Genomic DNA, 16,531 nt, shown 5'->3' on the forward strand with positions numbered 1-16,531 from the left:
AGCATGAACGGGGGAGGGGCAGAGAGAGAGGGAGACACAGAATCGGAAACAGGCTCCAGGCTCTGAGCCATCAGCCCAGAGCCCGACGCGGGGCTCGAACTCCTGGACCGCGAGATCGTGACCTGGCTGAAGTCGGACGCTTAACCGACTGCGCCACCCAGGCGCCCCCAGTGTAAGTGTTTTTACAAAATTATTTAAATCTCAAGGCTCTGAGATAATCATTACAGATCTATAATCCTGTATTCAAAATCTATTGGGCCAGACATGTTTCAGAATTCAGAAAATTTCAAGTTTTAAAAGGGTAAAATGATACATATGCTATATATTACACAACACCCCTAGGAGTAGGATCCCAGAATCAATATTTTTGGAGTAAAAATGTATAGTCTCAGTACACTTTTTTAAAAAAATCATAGATAACCTCCCCTGTGTTCAGGTCAGACTTAGTCACCATATGAGTTATCAAAAAAAAAAAAAAAGGATTATGGGTTTTTTTGGATTTTGGTATCATGGGTAACCATTTTCCCCACTTCTGCAATGAAAAAACTAAAGCAAGAGAAGTCAAGAAACTTGCCCAAAGTCACGCCACTAATAAAAGGAAGAGACAGAATTTTGACCAAGGTCATCTAGTTTTTAAAAAAATCTATCTTCCTAACTCTACCCACCATTCCTGCCAGGTAAATCCCTACTGTGGGGACACAGGCCCTTCCCTGGAGAGCCACTGGTCAGGACCTTTGGAGGACCAGGGATTCTGAGAAATCTCAAAATTTCTCTTCCTAAACAGACAAATCCCCAAAAGGTGAGTAAATCTAGCACTCGAGCCCCATTCCCACCTTCAGACTTCCCACTGAGGACACAGAAGACCTGGCTGGAACACTTCCCCTCCTTTGCCTTAACCTTCATACTGGCTAATCTGGATCCCAGCTGGGTAAAACCTAACGGGATAGGGGTGGGAAGGACTAACAAAGGATTCTGCATTATGAACCTCAGGGAGGGAGAAAAGGGGCATGGGGTTTTGAGAAGGACCAGGCAAAGGAAAATATAACTCTCAATTATCCCCACGACAGTGACAGGAAGTGTCATGCCAATGACCCCTCTTGTTTGAGAGTCAGTCACCCTTTAACACTCAGCCTAAAAACCTCTCATCTCTCCCTTTTCCTCCAGGCTTCCCAGCAAGGCTATTGATCTGAAGAGGAATTTCATCTCTAACCTTTGTCCCCAGGCCTGGCAGCTTACTTGGGTAACCCACTGCCTCCCAACATTGGCCCAGGGACATTTCTTTCCCCAAACAAACCAACCTCCCCTCACATCCCCCACTCTGTACTTTCACTGACTATGTGTTCGAGGCTCCTGCCAAGTTCTACCTGTAACTGGCTTCATCTCCCAAGTCAGATGTTTGGCTGCTGTATCCCCTGAAACAAGGAGTCATGCCAGCTGGACACACTCTCCTTCCAGGGCCCCCGGTGGCCAGGTTGGAGTTGAGACCACAGCTGTTGAGACCCTGAGCCCTGGTTTTACAGCTCTGCCTCAGCTGTATCACTCAAAGAGGCCCTCCCCCAGCAATGATCTCCTCATTGCTCCTGGCCTTCCTCCTCCTGGCTCCGGCTCCAGCAGCCATTCCCAGAGCTGACAGTCAGTGTCTGGCATGTGGAGGACCCGCCTTGGACTTGGATCGCCAGCGGGAGCTGCTTCTTGACCTGGCCAAGAGAAGCATCTTGGACAAGCTACGCCTCAGCCAGCGCCCAACACTGAGCCGGCCTGTGTCCAGAGCTGCTCTGAGGACTGTGCTACAGCACCTCCATGGGCGCCCCCAGGGGACACTTCTGGAGGCTGACAGGGAACAGGAATATGAGATCATCAGCTTTGCTGACACAGGTGGGTTCCTATGCTATAGATCTTCCCCAAACCACCTGACCTCTCGGGGAAAGGAAACGTCTCCTCCCAGCCTAACCCCTGTCCCCCTCCCCCAAACCATCCTACTCTTGCTTCTCATGGCCTATAATCTCCTAATCCCAGGCTATCACCCCTCCCCACCCTACCTCCTGCTCTCTCTTATTTAGACTTCACCAATGGGCAGCTGGGAAGTGGGTAGAATTCACTTCTTTGGGGACCGCCTGTCTGCATGTCCTCTGGCTCCCACAAACTTCCACAGGCTGTGGTGTGAGCTAATCTACTTCCTCGGCCTGGCCCCTGAGGCTGGGATCTGGGGAGTCTGTCCTTTCTCTGTCCTCCCCATCCCCCAGATGCCTCATTTTAGTAAAAAGGGAAACAGTAGAACACTGGGACTACAATACCCCTCCAACCTACCCCTGTTCTCTCGTCTTAATACCTTGGGTCCTCACATCAGAACAGGGTCAAAATGGGATTCAGAAAGGTGGGTAAAAGATAGAGGAGAAAGGAGGGTTACCCCCAGAGAGGGAAGAGGAGTTGGAGAATTTAGTGCGTAGTTAGAGAGAAGGTCGAGAATTTGGAGACAGGACCCTAGAAACAGAACACAAAGTGATGACTTCGGCCTCTGAGCCTCTTGCAAGCTCTTTCTGAGGTCTGGAAGATCCTGCCCACTCCTGGCCCCTTTCCCCTGGTCAGCACCTACTCCCCTGTCCCTTCAAGACCCAGCGCTCCCATCCTCAAAAACCCACCCTGACCTGAAGGTGATGGGCTCCCTCTCCCGTGGTTCCCATACCCTCACCCTGAACCTGAACTCTGTGTGGAATTGCCTGTTTCCAGGTTTTCTGTGAAGTCTGTCTTCCCATAAATGTCAATCCCTTGAGATCAAGAACTGTCATTTATTCTTCGCGTTATCACCAGAAGGTAGCGTATAGTAGAAATAACTAACACTTGTATGATGTTTACATCTAAGCCTTTTACACACACTGACTCCTTAAGATCCTCACAACAACCCAGTGAGGCAAGTTATCCTCATTTTAAAGATACTGAAACTGAAGCACAAAGATGTTGAGTAATTGGGGCACCTGGCTGGCTCAGTCCGTAGAACATGCGACTCTTGATCTCAGGGTCATGAGTTTGAGCCCCACGTTGGGTGTAGAGCTTACTTAAAAAAAAAAAAAAAAAAAAAAAAAAAAAGAGGTTGAGTAACTTCTCAAGGTCCTATGACTGGTAAGTGGTGGAGCCAGACAGCCTAGCTCTGGAACCCATGACCTTGACCACCACACTACTCTTCCTCTCGTGAACACAGTAGATGACCAATAAACATTGGTTGCGTTAAACAACCAAACCATGCTATAAGTCAGCTTGACCACAGTGTAGAATCATCAGTGATGCATAAGACCCTATTCTAATTCAAAAGGGGATTTCTGCCTGTGATTAAGAACACAAACTAGAGCCAGATAAACCTGGGTTCAAATCCCTGCTCTGCTGCTTATTACTCTGTGACCTCGGTTGTTAATAGTTTTCTCACGTATAAAATGGGGATAATGAGAGGATAGTTGAGAGAATTAAATGAAGTAACACAGGTAATGTTCTTAGAAGGTTAAGGTGGGAAAGAGCAAGAAATCGAAAACTCAGCTCCTGTGCATGAGGGGTTTAGTTGCTGCTGGGAATAAATTAATTAGAAAGTAAGGCAGAATGAAATAATGCTAGAGGAGGGCACAGAGCTTGCTGGGGCAGGGGTTATTCATTGGGTCCTAGCGAGAGAGGAAAGGCTTTCAAAAGAAGATTGCAAATGGACTGGCATTGTAGAATAAGTTTGACTTCAATGGGTAGAGAATGGTAAACACAGTAAATGGAGAGTAAAAGTCTGAAGGAGTAAACTGCATTTGGAGTTGAAAAGTAGCTCAGAGTGGATGAGCACAAGGTAGACAGATAACAACGAACCATGGCTCCCTTGAACACCAAGATCCTGTTTGGTGTCTTGTTTTGTTTTGTTTGTTTGTTTGTTTTACCTCTGTATCCCTGACACCAGTTCCTGGCAACATTGTGATAATAATGTCAGCTACCAGGTATTTAGTGTGCCTGTCTCATCTCATTTAAAGTAGACTTTATTATTTCCATCTTCTGAAAGCAGAACTGACACTCAAAGAAGATCATTTACATGGCCAAGGTCATACAGCTTGCAAGGGGCAGAATTCAAACACGGTTCTCTCTGACTTCAAAGTCTATATACTTTCCACATATTTGCTAATCAATGAATGAGTACAACATTCAGGCCCAAGGGGGCCTGATCTGAGATGACATTTGGAAGTGAGAATGACTGATACCTGGGTTCTACCTTTTTCATTTCAATATGTTAGCTTGAAGTTTTTATTCCAATTTAAGCTATCATCTACACTACAGTATGAAAGCAAGATCTGAGTGTTGCTCTTGGTGGAGATAGGAAGAGAGAGCTTGGGGCTCTGCAGAAACTGGAGTAGGGGCGTTCAGTGATGTCCTGGAACTGCCTTCTACTGGCTCGTGAGAACAAATTACAAACATCTCCCAACTCCGCATCTAGGGTTGTCATGTTAATAGTTTGAAATCAGCCGTGGTGGGAGAATTTATACCACAGAAATTGGCAAACATTACAAATCAGGGTTTAGCTCCCTCCGGAATCCAGTTGTTAAACATTTACCAGCACATCACTGCCTGTGACCTAAAATACAAGTTATCTGCCTGCCACACACCTAACATGCAATGCTGACACAGGGACAGGATAACCATAATAGATACTCCTCTTCAATATGGGAGACAGGGGAGTGGGGGACACAGAACAGTCACTGATCCACGAACGTTCTGATATCCAGCCAGGCACATATCTCGGTCTACCCCAAATCCAGAATTCTCTTAGTTAGGGCTGGGTCTTGCTCCTTGCTAAGAGTTTCCTCTCCTCTTAAGGAGAGCCCATCAGTGCTCTCCTTGGCTTCTAGATCTACTGTCTCAGCCCTTGGCTCCACCCTCTGAGATGTCTTTCCTTTTACATAGGAAATGACCTGTGTAGGCAGCTGAGAAGTTTTCTCAGCCTGCTTCCTGCCCAAAGAAGTTGGGGGCCCAGAGACATCTTTTCATTTTGAATCATCTCTGTCCCTTTTAGTCCAAACTGGTGCTGCTTTCACTACTAAAATTATCTGTAAAACCCTGTGAGTCTTCTAAATAATGAATTGTAGTCTACTCGATTAGACAAAAGACACTCAACACTATCAAGACAGACCCCTCTTTAGGTTACAAGGTGGGATATTGTGGGTCAACACTCAAGATCCTTTGAAGCCCTTTTGTCTAGTTGAGAGGATCTACAGAACATCATCTTAAATTTTAGATTTTAACAAAGGTGTTAGATCTTAACAAAGGCTCTTACAGCTGACCCTTTTTTAAATGTTTTGATCTTCACTCGGAGACCATGTTTTACTGGCAATGCCCTGGATTTGATTTTTACCCTGAGACCATTTCTTACTTTGAGAACCTTTTGCCAGACAGAGAGGTGAGGAATGGAAAAATATCTTATTGTTCAATCTAGCAAGTCCTGTTGGAAATATTTTCTCTAAATTCTGCTTGAAAATTGAACAGTTCCTTTTTTAGTTCATGTCACTCCTGAAATGCCTTCTCATAGGCAGCTAAAATAAGCCAATTGGCACTTCCAGCATTCTGCCTGGAAATATCTTTAGCTAAATTCACAACTTTGTTAGATACCATTTCTAGCTTCCAAGTTACCACAGATGATAGCCAATACATAACACAGGTTCCCCTTTCTCCAGCTTCCAGTGGCAATTTCCTCACTGTTCTTCCTACCTTTGCTAACAGTCTCCTCACCATCCTCCCAACGTCTCCCTGCCACCCAGTCCCAAAGCCAATGCTACATATTTTGGGTCTTTGTTATGGAGCACCCTACTTCTGTAACAAATTTCTGTTTCAGTTATCTCTTAATACAACTAATCAGCCCAAACATAGAGGCTTAAACCAAAAAAGTCAACACTGCTGATGATCATGTGGTTTGACTGGGCTTATCTGGACAGCTCTTCATCTCCATTTGAGGAGTAGGTAAGGTCACTGAAGCAACTGCATTCAGTCAGGAGCTCGGATGGGACAGGAACATCTAAGATGGTGTCTGATCCTCAAAGTCTCTCGTTATTCAGTAGTCTAGCCCAAGTTTCTTTAAAGCCTGGTGGCTGGCCTCCAAAAGGGCAAAACATCATTATGTAAGCACTTACCAAGTTTCTGCTTGAACTGTGTGCTTGCCTATGTCTCATTGGCCAAATCAGGTCACACAGCCATGCCCAGACTTAATGTGGAAAGGAACTGCACCAAGCCATGAATTTTGGGAGGTGTTGTTCATTGGGGGCCAACTGTAATAGCCTACCATAGCCCCTACTTGTTATGTGTCTGCCTGCTTTAACTAGGGTAAATTAAGATATTTTAATGGGAGGGTGCTTAGTGACATAGCAAGATTAGTTGAGCCCCTCAGACTCTTCATCTAGGACTTGGGAATTGGGGCACACTAGAAGATCATGTCTCTTAGCTAAGAGGAGCTGAGTAAAAGATTCTGTAGACTCGGGAGCTGGGGCCACCATTTTAGGACCTGAGGAAACTGACAAAGGAGAAGTAGATCCACAGGGAGAGAGGAATGGAGTAGTCTTACTTAGAGAGATGGAGATGAGAGATGTCATGTTGGCTTTGAGAGCTGTCGAGAACAACCTTATTCCTGACTTTCCAATTCACACGAAGCCTAGTTGAACTTTATTTTCATTTAACAATCATGTTTTGAGTGCCTATTATGTACTAGATACTACAGAGAATGGTGAACCGTACAGGCACAATCTCCACCTTCATGGAGTTTACATTCTAGATGGCGGGGCAGGGAGGAGGAGAGAAGAGGAGGAGAAGTACATAGTAAACATATGAACAAAAAACAAAATGACTACAGAGAGTGGTAGTAGCTATAAAGACAGTTAAGCAGGACGATGTATTAGAGAAATGGTCATATTGTTGAAGGCTGCTTTAGATATGTTAGTCAGAAAAGCCTCTCTGAGAAGGAGACATTTGAGTTAATTGCCAAAAATAAGCCAGTCCTTCAGAGATCTTAGAAAGACATTCCAGACAGAGGAAACAGCACATGCTGAGACCATGAGGTGAATCCATGTTTGGTGAGTTCATGGAACAGAAAAGAGACAGTATAGGTAGAACATAGTCGTTAAATGGCAAAGTGCCTAATCATACAAGTTTTTTTGTGCTAAGAGGTTTAGTTTATTCAAATAGCAATGGGAAGCCTTTGAAGGGTCCTTAAGCTAAGGAGATCATCCCATTTATGTAATAAAATGCACGCTGGCTGATATATGGAGAATGATTTGGGGGACAAGAGTGGACCATCTGGGAAGCTATTGCCATAATTCAAGAGAAAGATGATGGTGGGTTGAACTAATATGTAGTAGAGGAGATGGGGATGAGTGCAATTATATTATGAATTGGAGGTGGAGCTGTCAGATATTGCAGATAGTTTTAAAGTAGGGGATGAGGGCAATCAAGGTTTTGCCTCAAGCAATGCATGTATAGGGAATAAGATTGGAGAAGGAATAGGTTTGGGTTGGGGTGGGATAAATCTAGAGTTTATCTTTGAACATGAAGAGTTTGAGATATCATTGGATATCCAAATAGAATATCAGATCAGCAGCTGGATATACAAACCTGAGGATCAGGGAGAGGTCAGGGCCAGGGATATATATTTGGGAGTCATCAGCATACAGATGGAATAGAAAGCCATGGGAATTGATGAGATCATTCTGGGAAAGAATATAGATAGAGAAGAGAGCTCAGGACCTTCAACATTGAGAGGTCAGGGAGAGGAAGAGGAGCTGTCAGTAAGAGACCAAGATAGAGTGGCCAGAGTCGCAAAAACCAAGAGAAGGAAATATTTCAAGAGGGAGGGAATGATTAAGTGTGTCAAACACTGCTTAAAGGTCAAATAAGATGAATATAAAGAGATGAAACCATTGGATTTGGCAGTGTAGAAAGTGTTGGTGATCCTGACAAGAGCAGTTTCAGTGGAGTGGAGGGAACAGAAACCCAATTAAGGTGTTCCAGGAGGTCAGGTAAGGGATGAAGAGAGAAAATTGGACAAGAGTAATAGTGATAGGAAGAAATACATAGAATCATTGTGGTGAGGGACTGGATATGGTTTCTAGAGGTGATAAGGAGGGTAGTGGTGCCACCAATTCTAAGAACAGAAAGAGGGGTGTATAGGAAGGAAAAGAGTGATTTCCATTTGGGAAATTTTTTATTTTAATGTGCTGGCAGGACATTCATGTGGCAAAATTAAGCAGTTAGAAGTTTAAACCTGAAGGTTGTTGATTCCCAAATCTTTTTTTTTTTTTTTTTTGAGAGAGAGCTCTAGAGAGAGAAAGTGGGGAGGGGGAGAGAGAGAGGGAGACAGAGGATCCAAAGCGGGCTCCACACTGACAGCAGAGAGCCCGATGTGGGGCTCAAACCCATGAACCATTAGATCATGACCTGAGCCAAGTTGGACGCTCAACCGACTGAGCCATCCAGGCACTCCGTTGATTCCCAAGTCCATATATCTAGTCCAGAGGTGCAAAGTGGTCTAGACTAGACATCCAGATATGAGACTCACCAGCATAAAAATTGTGTTGGCTGACCATGAATGTGGGTAAGAACTCTCTTCAGTGTAGAGTAAAAGGAAGTGAAGATCAAAGACAAACTATGGAGAACTCTTGCATTGAACAGATGGTCAGAGAAAAAAAAAAAAAAAAGCCAGCAAAGAAAATCAAGGAAGACTCATAAGAGTTGTGTCATAGAAGCCAAGAGAGAAAAGATTTTCAATAAAGAAGGGGTGGTCAACAATGCCAAGTGCTGCAGGGAGTTCAAGCATGCTGAGAGTAAAGAGGTAGCACTGACACTCAGAAGACCATAGTGACTGGGGGTTCTTGTGTCCGCAGGCTTTTCCAACATCAACCAGACTCGTCTTGACTTCCACTTCTCCTCTGATAGAACTGCTAGTGCCATGGAGATCCAGCAGGCCAGCGTCATGTTCTTTGTACAGCTCCCTCCCGATACCATCACCTTACCTTTGAAGCTGAGGATCCTTGTGCCAGGCTCACATGACACCAACCTCACCTGGGCCACTCAGCAACTGCTGGAGGTGGATGCCAGTGGCTGGCACCGGCTCTTCTTGGGGCCTGAAGCTCAGGCTGCCTTCAGCCAAGGGCACTTGACCCTGGAGCTGGTACCTGAAGGCCAAGGAGCCCAGAGCTCGGTCATACTGGGTGGGGCTGCCCACAGATCTTTTGTGGCAGCCAAGGTGAAAGTTGGGGGCAAGCACCGGCTTCACCGGCGAGGCATCGACTGCCAGGGTGGGTCAAGGATGTGCTGCCGACGAGAGTTCTTTGTGGACTTCCGTGAGATTGGCTGGCACGACTGGATCATCCAGCCTGAGGGCTATGCAATGAACTTCTGCACAGGGCAGTGCCCACTGCATGTGGCAGGCATGCCTGGCATTGCTGCCTCCTTTCACACTGCGGTGCTCAATCTTCTCAAGGCCAACACAGCGGCAGGCACCGCCGGAGGGGGTTCATGCTGTGTGCCCACGGCCCAGCGCCCCCTATCTCTGCTCTACTATGACAGGGACAGCAACATTGTCAAGACTGACATACCTGACATGGTGGTAGAGGCCTGTGGGTGCAGTTAGTCCGTGTGTGGTATGGACAGCCCAAGGTGGGGTAGGCAAGCATGACCTCCCGGAAGTACCCTTCCTTGAGAGGAAGAGATGGCCCCATTACTGACTCTGTCCAGAAGGAGGGCTCCCTCTTCCTGAGCAACTGATGGAAATTATGCCAACTGTGACTTGAGGAGATCTTCATCCAAAGAGAGTCACTGTACATCTTCATGACCACCAGTCTCTCTCCTCAAGCTTAGTCTATCCAGCAAGCCCCACAGGCTCAACTGCCACCCCAGGGACTCTGATCCACCTGCAGCCATTGGCAGTGACATCTAGTTCCTAGGCAGAGATATCCGTAGCCTACCCTTAATCCATCCCATAATCCACAATACTTCCCCCTCTTCCCGCTTGATGGCTGTCACTCCAGGATGAGCTGACCAAGCCCCTTCCCCGATTTTCTGGATTACCAGAGAGTCCCTTCCTTGGATTCACTGGGGATTAGATCACTGTTTTCCAAAGTGAGGTTTACTCTTCTCTGTATCTTGAGCCCCTTTCTTATTTGCCTTGCTGGGCTACTAAGGCTCTCTTGGCACATCCTTATCCATTCTTTTCCCTGTTCTATGACCTTAGGGGCTGACTCACCTGAGCTCCTTTGGCCTCTGGCTTCCTGCTGAATTTGACTAAGGGGAGACACAAGCAGGAGATCAAAGGATAGGAGGTGATAGAGGCCAGGGTATTTCTTACTCCTGTTCCCTCTTCTAGTTGCCATGGATCTGTGTGACTGTGGCTGCGGCCTGTCCCTACAACTCCTGTCTGGCTCGCCACTGGCCCCAGCTCTGCCTAGGTTCTGATATCACTGCTTCTGCACTAGGGGCTTGCTAGTCCCGGGGAGCTTCAACATCCCTCCTTGGTTCCCTTAACCCTGCCTCTGTAAATAAGTTCTTTATTAAGTCTCCTTCATGATACAAACGCAGACAGCTGAATAGTTCTTTTGTCTTCTGCTGAGACCCTGGCTGACACCAAGGATGACACAGAGTTTGCCTGCCTTGTGCACTTCTACTCTCTCTCACACACAGGCTCCTCAGGGCTGAGCTGTTGTGTCTATCCCGTACTTCATGCCTCTTCCTTCCCCAGGCTGCCTCGTCTTCTTTCTTAGGCCTCCTCCTCCCCCGCTCCCAGAGCCACCTTCGCTGGTCTCAGTGCCGATAAAGACTTAGGTTTTACCTGCTCTTCTCCTCTCTCTATCCTCACTCCGAGAGATGAGACAGATCACTGCTCACTCAGCAACCAGGCTGACAACCTGTGAGCCCTTCTGTGGTGGGAGGCAGAGGCACGGCTCAGAGCTGGCTGCCCTCCCTCACTGAACCCAAGGGCTCCATCCAGGAGACGTGCTTGGAAGCTGGAACTGGCCAAGGGCCACTCGCATGGGACAGGGAGAGTAAAAGGAAGGCACGGAATGAGGACAGGGAGGTATTTGCTCTGAGACGGGGTCCTCTCTAGACCTTTGCCCTTCTTTCCCCATCATCCCCTCCCTTTGGCTGGACAGCCCTGAACCATGGGGTCGATATTGTCTGCAGCCCAAGGCCGAGTTTGCGCAAAACCCATGTGTCCTTTGGGTAATGTGATGTCTGTGTTTGCTCAGCTTATAACCCCCTCCTCCCAGGGTCTGAGGTCCCTGGAATAGGAAGCCTAGAAGAGACAGCCTGAAAGGGACGTCCTTAGGGCCCTGCAAATCTGAGCCTTGGGGCTTCCTGAGCAACCCACGGAAGCTCTGCCACCTTTGCCTTGAGGAGATCTTCATTTAAGGACAACATCTAAGGAAGTCTTCTGTGCCTCTTTCCCCCCCTTCCACAGTGTGTCCCCTCCCTACAAGCCACTGTGATCTAACCTCTCTCCCTCCAACTACACCTTCAGTCTGCAGGGGCAAGACAAAGGTGAGATGAAGCAAGGCACTCACTTGGGGGGGGGGGCAAAATTGTAAGGGGATGTCAAGAAATTCATCAATTAAGATAAATAATATCTTAATGGAATATTTTTAAAACACCAAAATGAATGCCCCCAAACCCATGATGGACAACATAACAAATTTTAAAATAAACACGGCATCAGTATTACTCTCTTTCTTTTTGGCTCTGCCTTTTGGGAAAAGGGAAAAGGGTGGGTCTGTTTTCTTCTGAACCTTTTCTTCCGGAGCCTCTTGGCCCCTAACTCCAGACTGAGTTGGGTTTTTCTCATTTGGGCAAGATAATCACTCCGGCTTCTACTTCCTTACCCACCTCCAAGCTTGTCCCTCCCCAGCACCCAACCAGGTTGGTGGTAGGGCGGGCCTGTGAGGCAGATGGCTGGGGTATTTATAACCTGGGAGCACTTCTTGGGGAAAGTGACTAAGATGCTAAGAGCATATTTATAGCTGGGTTCTGACGTAAGTGTCAGTGGGGAGGTAGGGCCAGGCCAGGCACAGCAGCAAGAGGGTAGGAAGAGCTGAAAATTGGGGGCACCTGATAGAGAGGGTCGGGGAGAAGTAGGGTCGGCTGCCACTTTGTTCTGCGTCCCTTGACTCTGTCTCCTGGCACCCACAGGTAAGCCCTCTGAGACACCAAGCATAGGCAGAATCTTCTTCGCAGTTCCATGTTCCAGACCCTAGGAGCAGAGGGCTGTCACTCTCATCATCCTCAACCAACAGAGAAGTTGCTGAGAGCCGGGGAGAGAACTGGACAGAGGGGTTTGAATATGTTTTGACCCGGGGAGACACGTAGGGAGGAGAGGAGAGTCTCAGAGTCTCATCTCACTGTCCCCTCTCCCCCTCCCCACCACACAGTGCCCTGGGTTTCTAGGAAGAGCCTGGCACCCGTCGCCAAGCTCCATTGCCACGTGTCAATATGACGAGGTCTAAAACCAAAGGTAGCGGCGACGTGGGGCCTGACGACAGCTTCTGCTCTCTGGCAGTGGAGAGAGGGGAGAGCACCGGACCAGCCTCTCTGTCTGCTGTAGGAGAGACAGAGTCCCCAGAATGAGAGGTTGGGAAGCGTCCGCATCTCCCCACTTCTGAGAACAGCCCATTCCCTGGGAAGCTGGTCAACGCTAAGCCAGATGCGGTCCAGTGGCGCCACACTGCCACATGGTGGACACCGGCGGTACTGAGGCCCGGCCCCCAAAGCACCACTTTTCTTCCCCTGGTGCCAGGTCTAATAGTCCCTTGACAGCCCCCACTGGCTAAAGAGAGGGGAGATTAATCAAATGGCGTAGGGGCACATTTCCCAATCACACTTCTTGCTTTCTAGCTTCTTGAAGAAACCAGGGACACGGAGAGAAAGGCTAGCATGAAGTCAACCCTAAGTTGAAGGTGGAGGGGCCATGGCCCTTCCACTCAGTGAGGAAGCATGGTAAGGAGGGCTGGGATTGGAACTCAGGTTGCTGCAATCATCTTGCTTTGCTCTTAAAAGTCCTTAAAGCTCCCACTTCCTGTCCCCGCTCACAGAGGCCTGGCACCACTTCCAGGATGTCCTAAATTTAGGCAACTCTCACAGTCCCCTTAAAGAGAACCAGCAGCTGGGTATGGGCCCTCCCAAGTCCCATGCCCTTCTGCCAGCCTTGATGGACTCTGCCCTGCTCTAAGATTGCATCACCACCACCCGTACCTCTCTGGTTCCTCAGACATCATAGCGACATGCCCTCCCCCCCAACCCCCCTCCGTGCTCCAGCCCTCCTCCACGTTGTGCTCCAGTCCAACTGGACTCTGGGCGGCCAGCATAGGCAGGGTCAGGAGGTGACTTCCGTGCCCCGTGGCACTGCCACCTTGGCCTGGGCAGGAGGACTCCGCTCCTCTCCCACCCACAACCTCTCCTTGCTGTCCCAACCCCGTTGCTAGAAATAGAGACCAGAGTTCTCCTTCTGGCCCAGAGATCCTGGAGAAATGACCATCAGAACTCACAGCTGTCTGATGAAAACTGTTGCAGCAGAGGTGGCCGGGCAAGCTAGAAAGACTAGAGGTATGGGGAAAATCGCCCTCCCCACCTAGCTCATATGGAGTCCCTCCCCTGAGCCCCAGACCTTGGGGACTGAGCATGTGAAATCATTCTCTTTCTTGCATCATGCGTGTCCACATTGCCCCCCCCCCACCCCCCTACCCCACCTCAAACTCAGTGACCAGGGCCAGATGGTGAAACCTGAGCTGGGGCGGGGTGGGGGGGGGACCTCCACCCCCTCCCCTGCAAGGACCTGATGGGCAGCACAGCTGGCCAATCCTGGGGCTCAGAGGGTAGGTCTGCTGGCTGACCACTAGGTGAGGGAGCCCCAGGTTGCGGCTCTAAAGAGGCCCCAGTCAGTAACCAGCCATGAGCTGTGAGGGTCAAACCTGCAGACTACGCTAAACTCAGCTACCCATAGGACCATCCACCTACTGCCTTCCTGAGTCCCAGGAAAGAGAAGACAGGTGGCTCTACCCTTGGCCAAGGGTAGGTGTGGCACCACTGTCTGCCTCTGCTGCGCCCTCATTGGCCTCTACGCAATCAGATCAACAGAAGGAGCAACTGCCATCCAAGGCTCCTGACCCAGCCCAGGGCCATTCACCAGGAGCATGGGGCTCCCTGATGGCCAGCGCCAGCTGGTGCTGCTGTGGACACTGGTGTGGGCACAGGGGGCAGGGTCTGTCTGTCCCTCCTGCGGAGGTCCCACACTGGAGCCCCAAGCAGAACGTGCTCTGGTCCTGGAGCTAGCCAAGCAGCAGATCTTGGAGGGGCTGCACCTGACCAGTCGTCCCAGAATAACTCACCCTCCACCCCAGGCAGCGCTGACCAGAGCCCTCCGGAGACTGCAGCCAGGAAGTGTGGCTCCAGTGAATGGGGAGGAGGTCATCAGCTTTGCTACCATCACAGGTGGGTGAGGGAGAGAGCGAGGCAGAGAGCAGACCGGGAGAGGGAGGCGGACGGGGAGACTGATGGAAAAGGCAGACGGCGCAGGGTGTGGGAGGAGAAGTTGGGGCGGGGACTGGCTGCGGAGGACGGGGGACCCAAGGCAGCCCCAGTTTCTTCTAAAGGTGGGTGCTAGGGAGAGCCGTGGGTAGGGCTTGCGGGGGTCTCCGAGGAGAGCTTTAGCTCTGCCCACATTCCTCCGACCCTTCTCCATCTCCCTGGCAGAGCCTTCCACTTCCGCCTGCAGCTCCGTGCTCACCTTCCACCTGTCCACAGCTCAGTCCCGGCACCTGTACCACGCCCGCCTCTGGCTGCGTGTGCTCCCCACCTTTCCCGGCACTCTTTCCTTGAGGACCTTCAGGTGGAACCCAGGAAGGAGGCGCCGAGAGTCGCGCACCCTCCTGGCGGAGCACCAGATGACAACCCCAGGCTGGCACGCCCTGACTCTGCCCTCTAGTGGCTTGAGGGGTGAGGCGTCCGCTGTCCTGAAACTCCAGCTGGACTGCAGACTCCCAGGAGGCAACGCCACGGCTGCCCCACAGTGGCTCGTGGACACGGCGGGAGATGAGCGGCCCTTCCTGGAGCTTAAGATCTGGCCCAAGGGGCCTGGAGCAGGCCGCACCAGGAGGAGGACCCCTACCTGTGAGCCCGAGACCCCCTTATGTTGCAGGCGAGACCATTATGTAGACTTCCGGGAACTGGGATGGCGGGACTGGATCCTGCAGCCGGAGGGGTACCAGCTCAATTACTGCAGTGGACAGTGCCCCCCTCACCTGGCAGGCAGCCCGGGCATTGCTGCCTCCTTCCATTCTGCTGTCTTCAGCCTCCTCAAAGCCAACAACCCTTGGCCCTTGGGTACTTCCTGCTGTGTTCCTACTGCCCGAAGGCCCCTCTCTCTCCTCTACCTCGACCGTGACGGCAATGTGGTCAAGACAGATGTGCCAGATATGGTGGTGGAGGCCTGCGGCTGCAGCTAGCAAGAGGACCTGGGGATTTGGAGTAAAGAGATCAGTTGGGGGTTCCCAGGCAAAGGGCATCTGTGGCTGGAGACATTAGATTCCTGATCCACAGCCCCACCCAATGGGTGGGGTGGCAGTATGACTGGGTTGACCCCTAGGGGACCTGAATGGGCACGTGCTCATCCAGACTCTTGCCTATTCCAGGTTGATGTGTGGGGAGATGGGGAAGGTGTGTCCTCTAAAGGAATCTACCCAGAAAGCATGATTGCTTACTCTAACCCCTATGAAAAGATGGCAGAGGTGAGGGAGGGACAGAGGGAGGGAAGGAGAAGGCAGAGAAAAATTACTTCGTCTTTCTCAAGAAGAGAAAGTCCTCAAGTGAGGGGAGGAAGAAGCAGACCAAGATCCCAGCAGGCTTGGGACAGGGGAAACAGGCTGGCCAAGGGTAGGAACTTTGGAAGAGCTCTAAGGGAGCGTCAAGAAAGAGATAGGCAAGGGGCTAAGAGGAGGTGTGTGGGAGAGCCCCAGAACTGGGAGTCAGGAGAGAGGGGTGCTGAGCCCAAGAAGTTCCCTGTTTTTTTTTTCCCAGCGGGGGACAGGACGCACTGGGGAGACAAATGTTTATACTTTCCTAATAAAAATGAGGGGAAAACCCAACAAGTATGAGTCATAAAGAAGGGCTGGGGTGATAGTCTAAAGGGATAGGTTTTCAAGGTAAGGTCTGGGGACCCCTGAAAGGTCCCTTGAGGCCCTTTCAGGAGTGTTCACAAGGTCAAAACTACTTTTATAATAACACTAAGATGTTATTTGCCTTTTTTATTTTCATTTTCTTAAAAGTATACGGTGGAGTTTTCCAGAGGCTATGTGGCATGTGATTACATCATCTTTCTGACATCATTGTTAATGGGATGTGTGTTTGTGTACTCTTGTGTTACAAACTTTTTTTTCAGTTTAATTTCTAATATAGTACATTGATATGAACCACACAAACAAAAATTCAATAAATGTTAAGAGTGTAATGGGGGGTGCCTGGCTCTCTCAGTGGGTACAGCATGTGACTCTTAATC

At 49.5% G+C, this 16,531-nt stretch overlaps 2 protein-coding genes across 2 annotated transcripts; both read left to right on the top strand.

Annotated features, from left to right (window-relative positions):
• The first annotated feature begins 1,562 nt into the window (after positions 1 to 1,562).
• Positions 1,563 to 9,646, top strand: INHBC (inhibin subunit beta C). The gene is made up of 2 exons (XM_047864948.1): positions 1,563 to 1,875; positions 8,877 to 9,646. Exons 1-2 carry the CDS (start codon positions 1,563 to 1,565, stop codon positions 9,623 to 9,625), a joined length of 1,062 nt encoding a protein of 353 aa, XP_047720904.1. The 3' UTR covers positions 9,626 to 9,646.
• Positions 9,647 to 14,171: 4,525 nt separating this feature from the next.
• INHBE (inhibin subunit beta E) lies at positions 14,172 to 15,825 on the top strand. Its single transcript, XM_047868650.1, has 2 exons — positions 14,172 to 14,469; positions 14,731 to 15,825. Exons 1-2 carry the CDS (start codon positions 14,172 to 14,174, stop codon positions 15,480 to 15,482), a joined length of 1,050 nt encoding a protein of 349 aa, XP_047724606.1. The 3' UTR covers positions 15,483 to 15,825.
• Positions 15,826 to 16,531: the final 706 nt, after the last annotated feature.

The sequence above is a fragment of the Prionailurus viverrinus genome, chromosome B4 (assembly GCF_022837055.1).
Source record: "Prionailurus viverrinus isolate Anna chromosome B4, UM_Priviv_1.0, whole genome shotgun sequence".
Taxonomy (NCBI): Eukaryota; Metazoa; Chordata; class Mammalia; order Carnivora; family Felidae; genus Prionailurus; species Prionailurus viverrinus.

Excerpts from the sequence above, each read along its gene's own strand:
- INHBC (XM_047864948.1), top strand. The coding sequence starts at position 1,563 with ATGATCTCCTCATTGCTCCTGGCCTTCCTCCTCCTGGCTCCGGCTCCA. Across the intron at positions 1,876-8,876 it reads CATCAGCTTTGCTGACACAG|GCTTTTCCAACATCAACCAG; the intron begins GTGGGTTCCTAT and ends TTGTGTCCGCAG.
- INHBE (XM_047868650.1), top strand. The coding sequence starts at position 14,172 with ATGGGGCTCCCTGATGGCCAGCGCCAGCTGGTGCTGCTGTGGACACTG. Across the intron at positions 14,470-14,730 it reads CAGCTTTGCTACCATCACAG|AGCCTTCCACTTCCGCCTGC; the intron begins GTGGGTGAGGGA and ends TCTCCCTGGCAG.